This window comes from Artibeus jamaicensis, unplaced genomic scaffold (genome assembly GCF_021234435.1).
Source record: "Artibeus jamaicensis isolate MK-2021 breed Jamaican fruit bat unplaced genomic scaffold, CSHL_Jam_final contig_332, whole genome shotgun sequence".
Classification (NCBI taxonomy): domain Eukaryota; kingdom Metazoa; phylum Chordata; class Mammalia; order Chiroptera; family Phyllostomidae; genus Artibeus; species Artibeus jamaicensis.
Window position 1 is genome coordinate 22,407,005 of NW_026521788.1, and position 16,764 is coordinate 22,423,768.

Genomic DNA, 16,764 nt, shown 5'->3' on the forward strand with positions numbered 1-16,764 from the left:
GACTGAAGAGACAGGACCTGGATGGACAGGCGGGCAAGCTTCACAACATTTCCTGGGGAGCAGAAGTGAAGGGGTCCCTTCTCTGCTCTGCTATCTTGGCCTAGCCTGCAGCTGGCTCTGGGCTTACCTTCCCAGGGCCCAGCAGTCTGAAGACCCCCCCGGTCGCCTTCCAGGTGCTCTGCCCACACTGTGCTCATCTGTCCTCACCACAGTCATGGGCACCTAGTGGGGCTCGTGGGGAACCAGGAGAGGAAGTCTGAGCGCCACCCACAGGTGCACACATCTCTAGCCCGGTGACCCAAGTGCAGTTTATCTCCCTGGGCTCCCCCGACTGCCAAACGGGGAAAATGAAAGTATTTGCTTCCTTCATTCCAGGGTTGCTAAAGGGGCCAAGGGGATGTGTGACATGTCTGTGACAGAGTGTGACTGGAAGCGCCCTGTAAACACATGAAGCTCTGACTACCCTGGTTCTCCGTATGGGGCAGCCGAGGCGCGGAGCGGAGGAGAGGAGGCATGTCTAGTTGAGGGCTTTCTAGCTTTCTCTGGTTGATGCCAGATGTGAGTCAGCCAGCCCTGCCTCTGCCCAAAGGGCTTCTTGTCTGCATCCCTGAAGCCCCAGAGTGGGCTTGCACGCACACATACAGACACACATCCACACACACGTATAAACACACAGACACACATACAGGCCTTACAAGCAAACACAGATACACGGGCACAGACACACGTATACACAGATGCAGAGACATATGCCTGCGTGTGCACACACAAACACATTACACATGCAGACACGTGCACACATGCACACACACCTGTTCATGTGTGTACCTGCACCTGTGTAGGGCATGTCTCAGACCTTCAGGACAGTAGGGGCCTCAGAACCCCCTTCCCACCGCATCTCTCATTATTCGTCACTAGCCCGCACAGCACCTCACAGAAAGAGCCCTTCAGCGGTCCTGAAGACAGGGCCAGTGGTCCGATCAGCCGGCGGCCCAGGCGGGGAGCGCTCTCCCATCGTCTCCTCCTCGGAGGCCTTCCCTAGTCAAATCTGAACTGCCACCTGTACCTGGGCACCAGGGGAGGCTGGGCAGCAGGCCCCTTACAGCACAGGCCTCGTCCGAAACGGTGGCTGGCACACGTCGGCCCAGCTCTGGCTGGCGCTCACCAGCCCCGCGGCACTGCCCGTGGCTCCCAGAGGCCCGCGCCCCGCCTGTGTTCTCCCCCCACGTGCCCTCTCCCCTGGAGGGGTTGTCTCGCTTGCCCTCCAGGCCAGCTCTGTGCCACCCGAGTCATTCCTGATCCCCCTCGACCCCTTCAGTTGAACCCATCCCTTCCTCCAGATCAGCCCCGCACTGCCCCCTGTGCCCCCAGAACTCCAGCCCTGCAGGCCACACTGAAGTTGACCCCGGATTCCAGGTCTCCCTACCCAGCTAACGGCTCCTAATGTGTGGGTGTGTAGCAGGGAGGGGTGGGGGCTGGACCCCCTTGCTCTGTTTTCCCCATGGAATCTAACATAGTGCCACCCTATGCGCACATTTTGGAAAAAAAGCTTATTGTTGACTGACCAACGGACAAGCTGGCTGGAGGGACGTGGAAGTTGGGCGTGAGCAGTTTGGGCCTGTCTGGAACTCCACTGCCTGGTTTAGAGGAGGGGCCGACGAGCACAGAGAGGGAGACGCCGTGTAGCCTCTGGGTATGGGGCAGCTTGGCCCGGTCGCTCTGCTCTGGGCGGGACTTGACAAGGGTTCTTCTTACTCCGGGGACCCTCTGGCACTGGTCGGTCAGGGTGTCCCTGCGGGACTGCTGGGCACAGACCTCGGTGTGTCCCATCCCGCCGTGCGCTGGTTCTCTCTGCTCTCCCCTCACAACAGGGTATGCACCTGTCACTGGCATGTGCCACCCCCTGAGAAGCTGTGCCCTGAACCATGAGGACGGCTTCTCTTCGGCCTTCGTGGTGGCCCACGAAACTGGTCATGTGTAAGTGGCACCGGGAGGGTGGGCTGTGCCGTGAGCTCTGAGGGGGTCTGTGGGGGTGGGAGCTTTGCCCCAGCTTGGGCTCTGGTCCCAGTGTTTTGGGAGATGCCAGAGGAGCTGCCCTGGTGGGGAGAGAGCCCAGAACTCAGAGAACAGCTGTGGGCCTGCCTTGGGCCTGCTCCCACAGCCCAGGGTGATGGGGGACCAGATGTGGCCCTGTGTTTGGGCAGGGCCATGGCAGTGCCCCATCAATAGGCAGTAGTCAGCGTTCTGGGTGGTCTCTATCCCTTTGTCTCATCCATCCTCAAGGCCCCTCTGAGACCTGTTCCACACTGGAGTGCCAGCCTGAGCCTGTAAACAGCCTCACTTAGACTCAAGCCGCCCACTGGGCTGGTCGCCGGCTCGCTGCACCTTTGAGCCTGGGTTTTGTATAGAGTGTACTCATTCACTCCCTCACCCAGGACTTTGTGAGTGCCTACCCCATGCACCAGGCCCAGTTCTAGGAACCCACTGGGGCCTCAGTGGAGAGCAGGACAAAGAATGCAGGAACCTACACTCTGGGAGAAAGCCAATAAGCCTCCACCCAATGTGTCAGATGGTGACACGCACATGCCACTGTGCGTGTCGTGCCTCCCAGCCCTGTCTGTCTATGGGGACAGAGCCCAGGGACTCGCCTTCCAGCCCACACACACAGTGAGAGCTGTTCTCTGCAGCCTGAGGGGCACGGGAGGGAGGGAGCCAGGCCAGCCCTGGAGGAGGCGTCTGCCGCCCACAGTCCCGGCCCTTCTCTGCATCATCCCTGTCGGCACGGAGGCCCACTCGGATTTCCTCCCAGCTCTGTCCCTCACGGGGCAGGTTGCACCTACCCCTGGGCCTTGGTTTCCTCCCCTGCAACATGGAAGCTGACACCAAGGCCACCTCTGAGGTCCCTTCCCGCCCTGTAAGCCAGTGGTTTCACACATCCTAGAGTCTGTCCTCCTGAGTGGGGTAGGGCAGGGGATGTCCACTCTTCACCGAGCAGAGACCCCTCCGTGTGGAAAGATAAGGTGAAGCTTAGAAGACCATGTGTCTGTCTAGTGGTCAAGGCCACAGGCAAAACACGTGGCAGTATTTAAGAATTTAGAAACTTTGGGCTTCAGCATTAAATGCGAAGTATGAAGAGCAAAGTTTAAAGTTTACATGATCACATAGTAGGTGCACACCATATGCAACGCTGTGTGCTGAGTACCATAGGGTCTTGGAAAAGCTTGAGAGGCCAGTACAGAGGGGCTCCGTAAGTGAGGCTGAACTGAACGGAATGGGACCTGGCCTTGCACTTGAAGTCCTTGGGCCTGGTGGGAAGATAGATAGCTCATGGCGTGAGAGCTGTTAGTGGTAGGATAGGTGGCTTCCGCTGTGGGAGGTTGGTCCACAGGCTGGGCAGCGAGGGAGGGTACCCTAGGGCAGGACTGGGGCCTGAGCTGACCTTGAAAGCTGTGAAGATGGGGGTGTGGTTTGCAGCGGGCAGAGGGTCTAGGACTAGAGAACAGCAGGGGCAAGACTTTCAGGGAAGAATGAGTCTGGGTCGTTGGAGGGACGGAGTGGGGCCTCAGCTTCCGTCAGAGAGGCAGTCCTCCCCACTGCAGGGTTGGGAAACGGAGGCCACGAGGCACAGTCTGAAGCCTGGGTTTCCCGTTGCTGGCCCACCTGCCTGCCTTCTCAGAGGTGGGCTCCCTGGATGTGACTGGAGGTGCCCCCCTGTCTTCCTCTGCCCTCTAGGCTCGGCATGGAGCATGACGGCCAGGGGAATGGCTGTGCGGATGAGACCAGCCTGGGCAGCGTCATGGCGCCCCTGGTGCAGGCCGCCTTCCACCGCTTCCACTGGTCCCGCTGCAGCAAGCTGGAGCTCAGCCGCTACCTCCCGTAGGCCACACCCCTCTCTGGGGCCCGGGATGGGGGAGCATGCAGTCACCACTTCATCTCCCTCAAGTCATCTCCCTTCCCAATACCATGCCGCCTCTGAAACAGTTCAAAGCCTAGCTGGTTACTCATGGGCCTCCATCCCCCCGGAGGCCCAGGAAAGTGTTAGACTTGAGGGTGCAAAGCGGAAAATGAGCACAGAGTGGATTTGGGGGGGGGGCAGTGCAGGCAGAGATTCTGTCACTAATCTCACACAGCAGCGGGCCAGGGCCCGGCATCCTGTGACCTGCACGGAAGGCTGACGTGTTTTCTACCCTCAGTGCAGCAAGCCCTCAATTTGTCCATGAAGCAGTCCTTAACCTTGGCCGTAGCGTGTTCCTGTAATGTGGGCAAACTGGCCCAAGAGACAGCTGCTCCCTGGGCTCCTAGCCCCAGCCTGGGGTGCCCTAGCCCCCTCCCAGAGCACCCAGGGCACAGTTGGAGGTGGGCACGAGGCCCCGTGTGAGATGCAGCAGGGTGGGTTTCTGCTCACCTTCCTGCTGCTGAAATCTTGAGAATTCCCATCTCAGCCTGCTCCGCCTCCCCGTCTTCACTGGCAGCTCCTACGACTGCCTCCTCGATGACCCCTTTGCACCCGCCTGGCCCCAGCCCTCGGAGCTGCCCGGAATCGACTACTCGATGGACGAGCAGTGCCGCTTTGACTTCGGCACTGGGTACCACACCTGCGCTGCGGTGAGTTCCCGCCAGCCTCTGCCAGCCGGGCCACCAAGACCTTGTCCTTCTGGGACCCAGGCTGGTCATTCACAGAGCATCTTCTGCCCAGCCAGGCCGCTGGCCTAGAGATGGGTCCACAGGCTTGGTTCCTTCAGGTTGATTCAGGGAGACCAGGGCCCAGGCCCCACCCTGCACCTGCCCCACCCAGTCCTCCTGTCGGGGTGGGCGTGTGCGGTGGCTGAAGAGCTTCAGCCCTGGGAAGGACGGCGACAATCGCCAACCAGGGCCCAGGCAGAGGCTCAGAAAAGGGGATGTCCCAGGGCAGGGGGCCTTCCGCCGGATCAGGCCTCGGAGACCCACTGCACCGAGTGCCTCAAACCCCCAACCCAGGAAAGGAGCCCTCTCCTCAGCCCCCCAGGACCAGGAGGCCTGTGCCTGGCCACCTTCCCCACTGCCCAGGCCACACCGGGACACGTGGTCTCTGCTTTGGGGGTGGAGAAGCAGCCTGGGATATGGGATTTTAATGCCCAATGCTGTTTTGTAAGAACAGCTTTCTGGCTAGGGTGGAATGACAGGAGAGAAAAGGTAGCTGGGGCTACCTTTCTGGACAATCTGAAATATGTAGTTACCGACCTGTGGCCTGGCTGGGTCAGACTGGGGGAGATGGTGGTCCCAACCCTGTCTGTGCCCTACAGGGGGTGGGCTGGAGCAGCAACCCCCTTGATGCCCCTCATGTGCACAGGGCTCAGGGGCATTAGTGGGCCCAGCCTCCCTAAAGCCTCAAACCCTAGTCCCCACTCAGCAACAAAGTATTTACCTTCTGCAAAGGCAGGGAGGGAGGCCTGGGGAGGGAGACAAGGGGAGTGTGGGCTGTGGCCGGCTCCTTCCCCTTGGTGCCCTGCTGGAGTGAGGAGGGGTGGCCGGCAGCTGCAGGCACCTGGGGAAGGGTTGGGCTTGAGGGTGTGCAGGGCTCTGGCTGGACAGTCTCCTCCTGCTCCCAACTCCCTCCACGCCCTCCCCTTGTCAAAGCTAAAAAGCCAGGTCAGCCAGGTGACCCCGTTCCCCTTGCCACCCAGTTCACGACCTTTGAGCCCTGCAAGCAGCTGTGGTGCAGCCACCCCGACAACCCGTACTTCTGCAAGACCAAGAAGGGGCCCCCGCTGGACGGCACCGAGTGCGCGCCAGGCAAGGTACTGCAGCAGGAGTGGCCAGGACCCCAGGGGGGGGCCCTGCCTCCTCTGCCTCCTCACCAAGCGTGTAATGTGTGTGGTGGGGGGGCAGTGTTAGAGAGCAGAGGTGAGCCCCGTGTACTTGGAAGCCTCCCATGAACTCCCACTACTCACACCCTTTCTTCTTTCCCACATCACAACCTGTGCTTTTATAGCTGGCGGGGTTCGGCGTCACCTCCCAGCCCACCCAGCAGAAACGCTTACTCCCATTTCACAGATGAGGAGAGTGAGGCCCAGGCAGGTTAAGGAACTTGTGTAGGTCACAAAGGGATGAAGGGAGGACTCCAGTGTCCTGCCTGCTGCCCGCCCCCACCATGCTGTCTCTCCCACACACATGTTCTCCCCCTGCACACTTGACCTTTCATGTGTTTTCCTGGTGTGTGCTTGCTCCCACATGTGTATGTGTGGGCTCGGGCTTCTTTGTCAGGAGCCTTATGGTCAGGTGTGAGAGCCCTTAGCTGGCTTCTGAAACCCACCTCCGCTCAGTTGCCGCAATCCCTGTGCTGTGACCTCAGGCCATTTCTTGAACTTCTCCGGACCCTGCTGACTGCTGGCCACACATATTTCCCTCCCCTCATGGGTTTCTGAAGACACTGAGTCAGGCCAAAACTAATGAGAGGGCTCAGAAGAAGCAGATGTGGTGATTACTCAGCCCCAGCTGTGAACCCAGACCCTGGGACCCACCCCCACAAGCCAGTCCTCTGTCTGCTGCCTTCCGCCCTGTGCCCTCACCAGGCTCCTCCCACTCCCCTCCCGGTAGCCTCCAGTAGAGGCCTGGCAGGAACTGGCCTGCTCTGCGGCTGTCAAAGTGGCAGGGCTTCTGCTGTCACAACTTCACACAGCAGTGCATCAGTGGGTCTCAGTTTTGGCGCATACTGGAACTGTCTGGGGAGCTTTAAAGGTCCCCACCCCCAGAGCAGGGAGTGACTGCAGGAGGGGACGCGCTCTCCCTGGGCCAGTGATGTTCTAAAACTGGATTGTGGTGATGTTGCACAGCAGTGTAAATTGATGAACAATCATTGAAATACAGATTTGAAATGAGTGCATTTTATGGTATGTACAGTATGTATCTTATTATGGCTTTGTTTAAAAAGTTCCTTCCCCTAGAGATTCTGATTCAGTTGGTCTGGGTGAAGCTGAGCATCAGGGTTTTGGATGCTCCCGGGTAACTCCAAGGCTGAGAACCACTGAGCTGTCTCCTGAATAAGACCTGGAGAGCTCTGCTGTGTCTCTCTCCCGTTGCCTTAGTGGAGAAGGGAGCTAATTTGGTGGAGCCCCTTTGTGCCTGGCCCTATGCTAAGGCCTCTGTAGGTTATGGTCTTCAGTCCTTAGAACAGCTTCAGGCAGCTGGTGAGCAAACGGGCTCATCAAGGTGAAGTCCGCCAAAGCCACGCACAGCTAACTGTGGCCGAGCTAGGGCTCCAACCCTGGCCTCTTGGACTCCACACGCACACCCTGTGCCCCCTGCACAGATGGGTCACTCCGTGGGGCAGGCTCACCTCTGTGACCCCACAGACACACCTGCTTATGGCCCCTGCTTGGTGATTTCAAGGTGCAGAGCCATACCAACTCCAGATCATCAAGTGCAGGAAGACTGTGCCTTCTCTCCAGCGTCAGCCCTTCTTTGTCCCTCCCAGGTGGCGAACATGCGACTATCATCATCGTCACTGATAGTGCTGCCTGCCACTTCTCGAGGGCCACGTGCACCTGGCGCTGCCTCCAAGGCTCACGGCAGGCCGTGGGCAGGCGCTGCTGTCCCTGTGGCGCAGCTGAGGAGGGGCTCACAAAGGGGGGCCCTTTTTCTGAAGGCCACTCTGCTCGTGGCAGGGGTGGGATTCTGTGTAACCTGAGGCTTGTGCTCTTAATGACCCTTTCTCTGGGGTCACCTGTGGTGCCCACCAGCTGTGCCTTGTACCTCCTTGGGCACCTCCATGGCAGTCTAGATAGCAATGGCCCCAGAGTAACTTCATGCCCTCTGCTCCATCCTAGTGGTGCTTCAAAGGTCACTGCATCTGGAAGTCACCAGAGCAGACGTACGGCCAGGATGGTGGCTGGAGCTCCTGGACCAGCTTTGGGTCCTGTTCACGGTCATGTGGGGGCGGAGTGCGATCCCGTAGCCGACACTGTGACAATCCCCTGTGAGTATGCTTGGTTCCCTCTCCTTAGGCCTGAGGGGCTTGGAGAGGAAGGCCCTGGGGGGCAGCACACAAGGGAGAAGGGCCCCTGCAGGTGGCTGTGCCTTCAATGGGCGAGGACCCAAAATTGTCAGGGCCCGGGGAAGGTCACCCCTGCCTGGGTCTGCCATCTCCCACAGCTCTGACATCTTGGAATAGGTTCGAACCAGTGATTTTCACATCTGTGTGCAGAAGTTTTCCTAGGGACTTGGGGGCCCAAGTCCCTGCCGGTGTAACCGGCCCTCCTATGACCCTGATCCTCCTGCTAGACTTTGAGAAAACAGGGATCTAACTTGCTTAGTGGTCATGTCTTGGGAGAATAACTTCCCCAAGTTTGTTTTCCACCACATGAAACAAAACTTTCTTTAATTTTTCTTAACTTACCTCTTTCCAATATAAAATCTCCCCTCTCACCCCTTCCCACCTAACTGTCAGCATTCTGGGGGAGCATTCTATTTCTCCGTTATCATCCCCTCTGTGGGGCCTGCCCTCCTTAGTGTTGGAACTTCCGGGGGCACCAGCTCAGCACGGACTCCTTCTCCTGGGCTGAAGCAGCCCGCTTTCAGCAGCCGTATGAGAGGTGGGCCTGGCTGGGCTGGCATGGGGGCCCGCTGGCTCCAGGAACACAATAAGCAGGCGACAAGGACTGCAGGATGGCAGGGTCCTAGCACTGACTGCAGTGGCTCGGTAGCAGTCACCCCGCGCTGGCATGGGAAGCTCGCTCCCTCCTGGAGCAGCCTGTTCCTGTGTCAGGTGGCTGTTCTGACCTCTTGTGCACAGAAGCCAAAATACACTGCCTGGCAACTCCCACCTGTTGGGGTGCGGAAGCTGGGGCTAGGGCAAGGCCCATGGTGCCCGCTCTGAGTAGACCACCTTCCGGTCACGATGGGTAGTTACCCCCTTCATCAAAGCCTCCAGTTGCTGACTTCTCTGCAATGCTAACTGTTTTTATTTTACAAGGCTTAAAAGAAATAAATATGCAAACTGTCCACACCATACCCAGCACAGACAAAGCACAAATGAATGACATCTGCTGTTTTGATTATTACATCTCTGGAGCACTTTCTCTGTGCTGGGTGTGTTCCTGCGTAAACCCACGTAATTCTCCCAGCACCTCTGAGCAGAATGCCAGCAACCTGGTGCATGCAAGTACTTTGTACTAATAATCTGACCTAATCCTCTGAATTTAATGGAGTAAGGAGTACAGATTGCTTTATTTATTTTTATTTATTTTTTAATCCTTACCTAAGAATATGTTGATTGATTTTAGAGAGAGTGAAAGGAAAGAGGGGTGGGGAGGAAAGAAAGAGAGACAGAGAGAGAGAAACATTGATGTGAGAAACATCAGTTGCTTGCCTTCTGTACATGTCCCACCAGGGATTGAACCCGCAACCTAGGTATGTGTCCTGACCAGGGATCGAACCCATAATCCTTCCCTGTATGAGACAATGCTCCAACCAGCTCTGCAGCCCAACCAGGGCCAGATCCCTTTAGAATACCTTTTCTTATTTATTCTTCACAGACATACCAGGAGGTAGGTAAAATAAGAGGTATTATGGTCCCTCCTTTAAAGGGGAAATGAAGGCATAGCAAAACTAAGTGACTTACCCGATTGCGCAGTCAGGGCTTGGAGTTACAGGAAGGTTGAGTCACTTACTGGGTCTGCGCTGTACACCAGGCCCCTGTGGAACAGTTGGAAGAACATAGGACAACGATGAATGAGACTGATCTCTCTTCCAGCCCAGTTGGGAGGGGTAGTCATTCCCATCGTCCCCATCTCTCGCCTCTCTTTCCCCTTTCCTGTCCCCCCACCCCCAGTGGAGTAGGTAGCATATGATTGAAGGATGGAGCCGCTGCTCCAGCAGGCTGTGAGCTCAGCAGCCCCCAGCAGGGGACCCTCTACAGTTTACAGTTAATAGAGCCCCTCTTTAAGCTACTCTAAAAGGCCGAGCTGCCCCGTGGGAAGCCCGGACCTTCCCAGCCCTCCCAGCAGCGAGGTCACTGGGTGTCCCTGTGACTGCCCCAGCCCAGCCTACGGAGGCCGCCCGTGCTCCGGGCCCATGTTCCAGTACCAGGTCTGCAACAGCGAGGAGTGTCCGGGGCCCTACGAGGACTTCCGCGCCCAGCAGTGTGCCAAGCGCAATTCCTACTACATCCATCAGAACACCAAGCACAGCTGGGTCCCCCACGAGCCAGACGACGGTGAGTGGGCCCGACTCCCCTCCCACCCCCGTGTCCTTGAGCATCTGCTGGGTCCGTGTCTGGCCAGGCAGGGCCTCCCAGACCAGGGCCCACCAGTGAGGGTAGAGAGACAGTGGGAGAGCCAAGAGGGACGTTGCAGCCAGCAGGCTTGTCGCCTACGTCTGTGCAGGCCTTCACGTTGCGTGTACCTGGGGAAGGCCACTGTCCTCTTACAGTCATCCCTGACTTACAGACGTACGTACAATAACTATTTTCTGGAGGTGCAGGGAAGACGTCTCGAGCAAGGGCAGCTCCCCCAGAGGTGCTGTGGGGTGGCAGCTGTGCTGGCTGTTGGGGTTGGCGCCTTTCACGCCTGCCTCACCTGTATGGGAGGGCACGGCGCAGGTGCAGGCTTTGTGAAACCAACGTCCTGAGAAGGACTGAGAAGCTCAGTCCTGTCATGATGCCGTGGTTTTTGGTTGTACTGCTTGTGCTACCATTTCGGCAGTCAGTGAAAATGGTTTCAAAGGCAGGCGGATGGGGCCCTCTGGGGTCCTCATACAGAGCCCCTCCAGGCTGCTGTGGGACAGACCAAGGCCTTGGGACTCACGCGGAGGGGCCCAAGACAGTGCTAGGGCCTCTCTGATGTGGAGCATCTCCAGTGATGGCTCCTGTAGTGGCAGAGGGAAGCCAGTGAAGGGCTGGGATTCATGGTGCCCTCGAGCCTTTGGGCTGAAAGGGCCCTTAACAGTCCTCAGAACCCACCTTCCCTGCCATTCTCTCTACGGCTCCATGGTCCTTCCACAGACTGAGGCTCACCCCGACCACACAGCCCTCGGGCCTCAGGCCTCACACAGTGCAGATTAGAACAGCTTTTCCTCTCCCAGCCCCGGCTGCCTCTCTGTAGCCCTGGTCCCACAGTGTTACTCATAGGCCCCAGTCTTCAGCTCGCGTTCAGAATGACTGTCTTCAAGTTGGAAGGGGCCTCAGAAGCCTGTCCACTGTCCACCAGTACGCACACCCCTCTGGAACATGTTTATAGGGAGTGCCTTTCCTCTGCCTGGATTCCTCCTGCTCTGGGCAGCTCACCACTACCTTGCCACCATAGGCTGTCCCCCATGGCTGCCCCGGACCCACCTGCCCGGGCACAGTGGTCAGGGTCATACTTGTCTTTGGGATGGTGGCAGCCCCCACCCTTTGGCCCCACCAGGTCCCACCAGGAATCTGGCTTCCGTGTGTGAACTCCAAAGTAGTACTGGATGTTGCGGCTCCAGATGTGAGTCCTGCGTGCTAGGGCATGACATCGCTGGGTATCCTGGGAACCCAGGAACCAGGACAGGAGCCCCTCGGCTCCTTCGGAACTTGACCGGATGGGGGGCTTGCTTTGAAAACCTTGTAGATGCAGTTGGAATCTAAACAAGCCACCATAGCACAGGCTGCCGAGGGAACAGGGCAGCTGGATTTTGGGTTTTCCCAAGATTTTTAGACAAATTCCAGGAAGTTAGCTAAGCCCCAACCTCCCATTTTCTAAGAAACACAGTGAGTGTTTATATGTTCTCTGAGACGTTCTTCTTAGGACACCAATAGCCCAGATAGAGAATAGAGAATGGAACATTTAACTGGTGGAACTAGAAAGGACCCCCTTTCCTCCCTCACTGCTGCTCCATTTACAAACCAAAACACAGACCATCGTTCTACCTGCCTTTCACACAGTCTCGTGTGAGTCTGTGTTAACATTTAAAAGCATGTTAAGGCACACCATCATAGGTGTGACTAAGGAAATTGGTGTAAGATCAGAGCAGGACTCAACCCAGACTGCTTGGGTTAGAATCGGCTCTTCCACTTACTGTGTGGCCTTGAGCAAATTCCTTAACCTCTCTGGTCCATGGTTTCCTCTTTTGTAATGCTAGAGCTTACCTCCTTGGGGTATTGAGAGTTTACATGAGTTCATTCACAAAAAGCACTTAAAGTTGTACATCAAGCGTGTGTAAAAAACTTGGAGGTGTCTCCAAACCCTATGTACCTTACACAGGAAGCACTCACTAATTGTTGGCTTGTTATTGTTGTTATGATTTTATCACTTGATTTTTGTCAACAACCTGATGTTCCATTTTACTGATCAAGGATAATGAATAAGCAACTGAGGCTCAAAGGGGTCAGATCATTTGCCTAAGGTCACATAGCTAATAAATAAGTGACACAATGGGACTTTTAAGCCCCAGCCCCAGTGCTCCCCCTGCTGCCCAGAGCTGGACCTGGAGCTTCCCGCTTGGGCACTGTGCGGATGTCATGCCGGCCCAGCCCGCTCTCTCCGGGCCCAGCAGGGGCTCAGCATGGCCCCTCTCCCCGCAGAAGCCCAGAAGTGTGAGCTGATCTGCAGGTCAGAGGACACAGGGGACGTGGTCTTCATGAACCAAGTGGTCCATGATGGGACACGCTGCAGCTACCGGGACCTCTACAGCGTCTGTGCCCGTGGAGAGTGTGTGGTAAGCAACCCCCTGCAGGCCACCCACTGCCAGCCCCAGGGGACTGGAGGGCTCCACTGCCTGCCCCTTCTGGTCCCTACAAAGGCATGCATTGCCTCACTGTCCCCACCCATGACATCCTTTAGTCCTCAACAGCCCTGAGTTGCTAGAAAGGGGTTATTGCCTAGCTGCTTTTGAGAGGAGAGGAGTGGGCCAGTTTTAAGACCTTGCCCATGTCATATTGCAAGTTTGGGACAGAGCACCTGTCTAGAAATGCCTCTTGGTTCAGGGTCCTCTCCTGTGTGGGGCCTGGGGGCCAGGGAGGGGACCACGGGCTGCTGACCCCAGCGCAGTGGTAAGGACACGGGAGCCTCCTCCCCTGACGCCCTCTCTGGTCTCAGCCCATCGGCTGTGACAAAGAGGTGGGGTCCATGAAGGCAGATGACAAGTGTGGGGTGTGTGGCGGCGACAACTCCCACTGCCGGACTGTGAAGGGGACTCTGGGAAAGGCCTCCAAGCAGCCAGGTAAGCAGGCTGGGGCCGGAGGGGTGGCTGGGAGCGACTGGGGTGAGTCCCAGCCAGGGTTCTAGAGCCTGGGCTCTCCCCCTGGTGGGCCCCTCCTGCTCGATTTGGGCCACAGCGTACGGTGGGGAGAGAGGGCCTTAAAGCCTGTTGTCGACCTTCCCAGGGTGCCCTGGGCTGGTGAGCCAGATTTTTAGGTGGTCTGCTGCCTGCGTGTGGGGCCTGGAGCTCAGGAGCAGTTTCCTGCCGGGCAGTGTGCTGTGCTGGGAGGTCAGCTGCCTCTTGCTCTGGGGCTGCTGGTCAGGGTGAGGGGTCAGGCAGCCTGACGGTGCAGCCCAGACTGAACTGGTGGCCTTCCTTTCCTCTCTCACTTTAAAAACGCCTGTGGCACCCTGGCTGGGCGGGTCAGTTGGTTGGAGTGTTTTCCTCTGCACCAAAAGGTTGCAGGTTTGACCCCCAGTCAGGGCACGTACCTAGGTCATGGGTTTGATCCCTGGTTGGGGTGTGTTTGGGAGGCAACTGATCAATGTTTGTCTCTCACATCCATGTTTCTCTCTGTCTCTCCCTTCCTCTCTCTCTAAAACAATAAACACCCTCAGGTGAGGGAATAAAAACAAACACACACCTGTGGTGCCTCCCACCTTGAACTCCTGGCATTTTTTTGAGTTCCTTGATTCCCTCTCCACCTGCAATCTTGCCAAACTGGCTGTGGAAATGGCCAGACACTAGTCCTTTACATTTTAGTATGAACTAGATCCATTTCCCCTTGGGGGACGTTATGGCTTTACCGTGATTCTCCTTGATGGGAGAAGATTGGTGGCTCTGAGGAAGGTTTGTTCCCAGGCCTCGGACTGGGAGGGCCACCAGGGCCCAGGGCAGCTGTGCGGGTCTCTGTGGCCTGCTTCATCTAAATCCCTGCAGTGGTTTAAGGTGTGAAAATAAAGGGAGGAAGGAATATCAGGAGCGAAGGGGAGGGTCAGGAAAGTGGGAAATACTAGCGCCTAACATGCACAGCCCTAGGGTCCGCAGAGCATTCTTAGCTACAGCAGCTCATTTGATCCTGTCATCATGTTGTGGGGAAGGGCCCGGGCCTGGTTTACCGATCAGGAAACCGAGGTTCCTGGGTACATGTGGGGGGCAGGGGCGGGGGCGAGACAGGGGATGTGGGCAGTGGGGCCACCAGCTCAGGACACTGACAGCTTTTCTGGATCCCCCTCTGGCAGGAGCTCTCAAACTGGTACAGATCCCAGCGGGTGCCCGGCACCTCCAGGTTGAGGAGCTGGAGAAGGCCCCCCACCGCATAGGTGAGTGCTGGGGTGCCAGAGACGACTGACTGCCGGGCTGGGACCTGCCCACAGGTGGGGGGGGGGAGTTGGGAGAGGAGAGGAGAGGATTCCAATGCCATTATTTCACAAGTTTGAATAATGGCAGAGGTCCCCTTTGTACTCTATTTTCCTGTGGTTCAGCAGTGGGGGCTGGGCTCAGCTGGGGGCTGCTGGTGCCTCATTGCCTGGGGTCACTCTGCAAATGCAGTCAGCGGGTGGGTCTGTGGGGGCCTGGTTGGTACTGGCTGTCAGCTGGGGTCGTGGGGGTGACAGGCCATGTTCACAGCAGGCCCGCCCAGGGTTCTGTACGTGGTGTCTGTCATGTGGTTCTCAAAAGTGGCCAGAGCGGGCAAGTCCTGCGTGCAAGCACTTCTTAAACCTCCACTTGCATCATGCTTTCTAATGTCCCATTGGCCCAGCAAGTCCTGTGGCCAAGCGCCAACCCAGGTGTAGAAATAGACCATCTCTTGAGGGGAACCATGGTGGAGCCGCGGTGCGAAGGGGCAGGTATACAGGAGCAGGAGGGATTTGTAGCCATTTTTCCAGTCTGCCACATAGACCCTTAAATTATTCCCATAATGACAAACACAGAGTCACTAAACTACATGCCTACTCTTTATATTTATAACAGTTATGCAACTGTGTAGCCAAAACAGATTAAAGATTAGGGCCTCGAAGCGAATCAATAAAATTTAAATTAAAAACAATATACTGGGAGATATTTTTGCTGTTGTTGGTTTGTTTGTTCTGTTTTTGCTGAAACTAAGTTGGCAATCAAAAAATGGACACGTCCAAGAGAGGCAGACCCACGGAGATAGGAAACAGATCGGCAATTGTCAGGCGCCGGGGGAGGGGGAGGGGTGACTGCTAATGGGTCTCAGATTTCTTTGGGGATGATGAAAACGTTCTGGAATTAGATAGTGGTGATGGCTGCACGACCCTGTAACTGTGCTAAAAATCACTGAATCTCACAATTTCAAAGGCTTGGTTGGACAGTGTGTGAGTTGTATCTGAATTTAAAAATCCTAAGCATGGTTTAGAGCAGGTCCTGGCAGGGAGGTGGGCGCAGGCTTTGGCCTGCGCTCTGGGCCGTGGACGCTTCTCTGAGTCTGTGCTCAGCCCCCTCACAGAGGGTATGTGGGCGACAATGTCACCGAGGCCCCTCTTACGTACGACGCCCACCAAGTCACACGCTTGGCCCCCACGCATCATGGACACAAACTCGAAACATAACATCTCTTGAGGCAGGTTTTTATATCACAAAAATGCCGACATTTATATTTTTAGATTATCTTCAAAGTAATAAAAACCTTTTAAAAAGTCTCCTGGGTAACATCTCCTTTGGAAAGTACAGCCACACTAAGGTGGCTGTAACTGGTCTGGAAGGCACCTGCAGGGTGTGGTCCGCACAGGCAGCAGGCACAGGACCCCAGTGGATTGTGGGCCCTCTGTGTGCCCTGATCTGGGCCTCAGCCAGTCTGGCCTGTGTCTCCTGCCCACTTGTCCTGGGAGTCCAGCTGAAATAGAGCCAGGGGAGGGAGGGGCAAGCAGAGAAGGCTCATTTACTCCAGAAGGAGGATGGAGCTCCCGGGCCATCACTGCGCCCTACAAATGATTCCATAGCATCAGCAGCTCCTTGGGCCTCCTCCGCCGGCTCCCTCTGCCCCCATCTCCACAGGTCTAGTGCGTTGATCCTCTGTAGGAGGGGAGGGATCCAGGCAGCTTTGTAGAGATGGGACAGAGGCTTCCAGCACCAGGGCAGGCTCTGTACATGTACATTAGCCTGTGTGTTTATTGGATGTATTCCCCGAAAGGTCGGAGCTCTGCCGGAGCCAGGACGGACAGGGAGGGGAGTGGGACTTGGCACTGGCACAGGCTGTGTGATTATTCGGGAAGGATGTACCAGCCATCTGTGTGTGTGCACTTGTGCCTTTGTACACACCTGTGTATGCCTGATGGTATGTGCTCTCTGGGGAAGCCCAAGACAGGTGGTGGCCTTGGCAAAGAAGGCCAAGGTCCCGTCAAGCTGATTAGACTCTCCTGGAGTGTAGGGACATGGACTCTCTGAAAGGAAGAGAAACCATGCTGTTGTATGTCTCCCTGTATGTGCTGGCGCTGAGCTGGCCCTTTCTGCACATGGTGCCGTTTAAGCATCAGGACGACCCACGGAAGCTCCTGCTGTCCCCATTTTGTGGTTGGGGAAGAGGCGAAGATGGTTGCCTAAGGCACCAAGCGCACCAGGGGCAGGGCCAGGACTCGGAGCTCGGCCTGGGTGACAGAG

At 56.8% G+C, this 16,764-nt stretch overlaps 1 protein-coding gene across 11 annotated transcripts in view; it reads left to right on the forward strand.

The window, feature by feature from the left end:
- The window catches only part of ADAMTS14 (ADAM metallopeptidase with thrombospondin type 1 motif 14), an 87,303-nt gene that overhangs the window by 56,186 nt on the left and 14,353 nt on the right, over positions 1-16,764 (forward strand). For 7 of the 11 annotated variants that reach the window (XM_053663923.1, XM_053663925.1, XM_053663924.1 and 4 more), the window contains 9 exons: positions 1,872-1,977; positions 3,733-3,876; positions 4,443-4,605; positions 5,664-5,777; positions 7,806-7,954; positions 10,017-10,192; positions 12,524-12,657; positions 13,038-13,161; positions 14,382-14,462. In XM_053663923.1, the coding sequence (XP_053519898.1) occupies positions 1,872-1,977; positions 3,733-3,876; positions 4,443-4,605; positions 5,664-5,777; positions 7,806-7,954; positions 10,017-10,192; positions 12,524-12,657; positions 13,038-13,161; positions 14,382-14,462 (1,191 nt within the window). The remainder of the gene's footprint in view (positions 1-1,871; positions 1,978-3,732; positions 3,877-4,442; positions 4,606-5,663; positions 5,778-7,805; positions 7,955-10,016; positions 10,193-12,523; positions 12,658-13,037; positions 13,162-14,381; positions 14,463-16,764) is intronic. The other 4 variants (XM_053663926.1, XM_053663927.1, XM_053663928.1 and 1 more) reach the window with 1 other exon arrangement.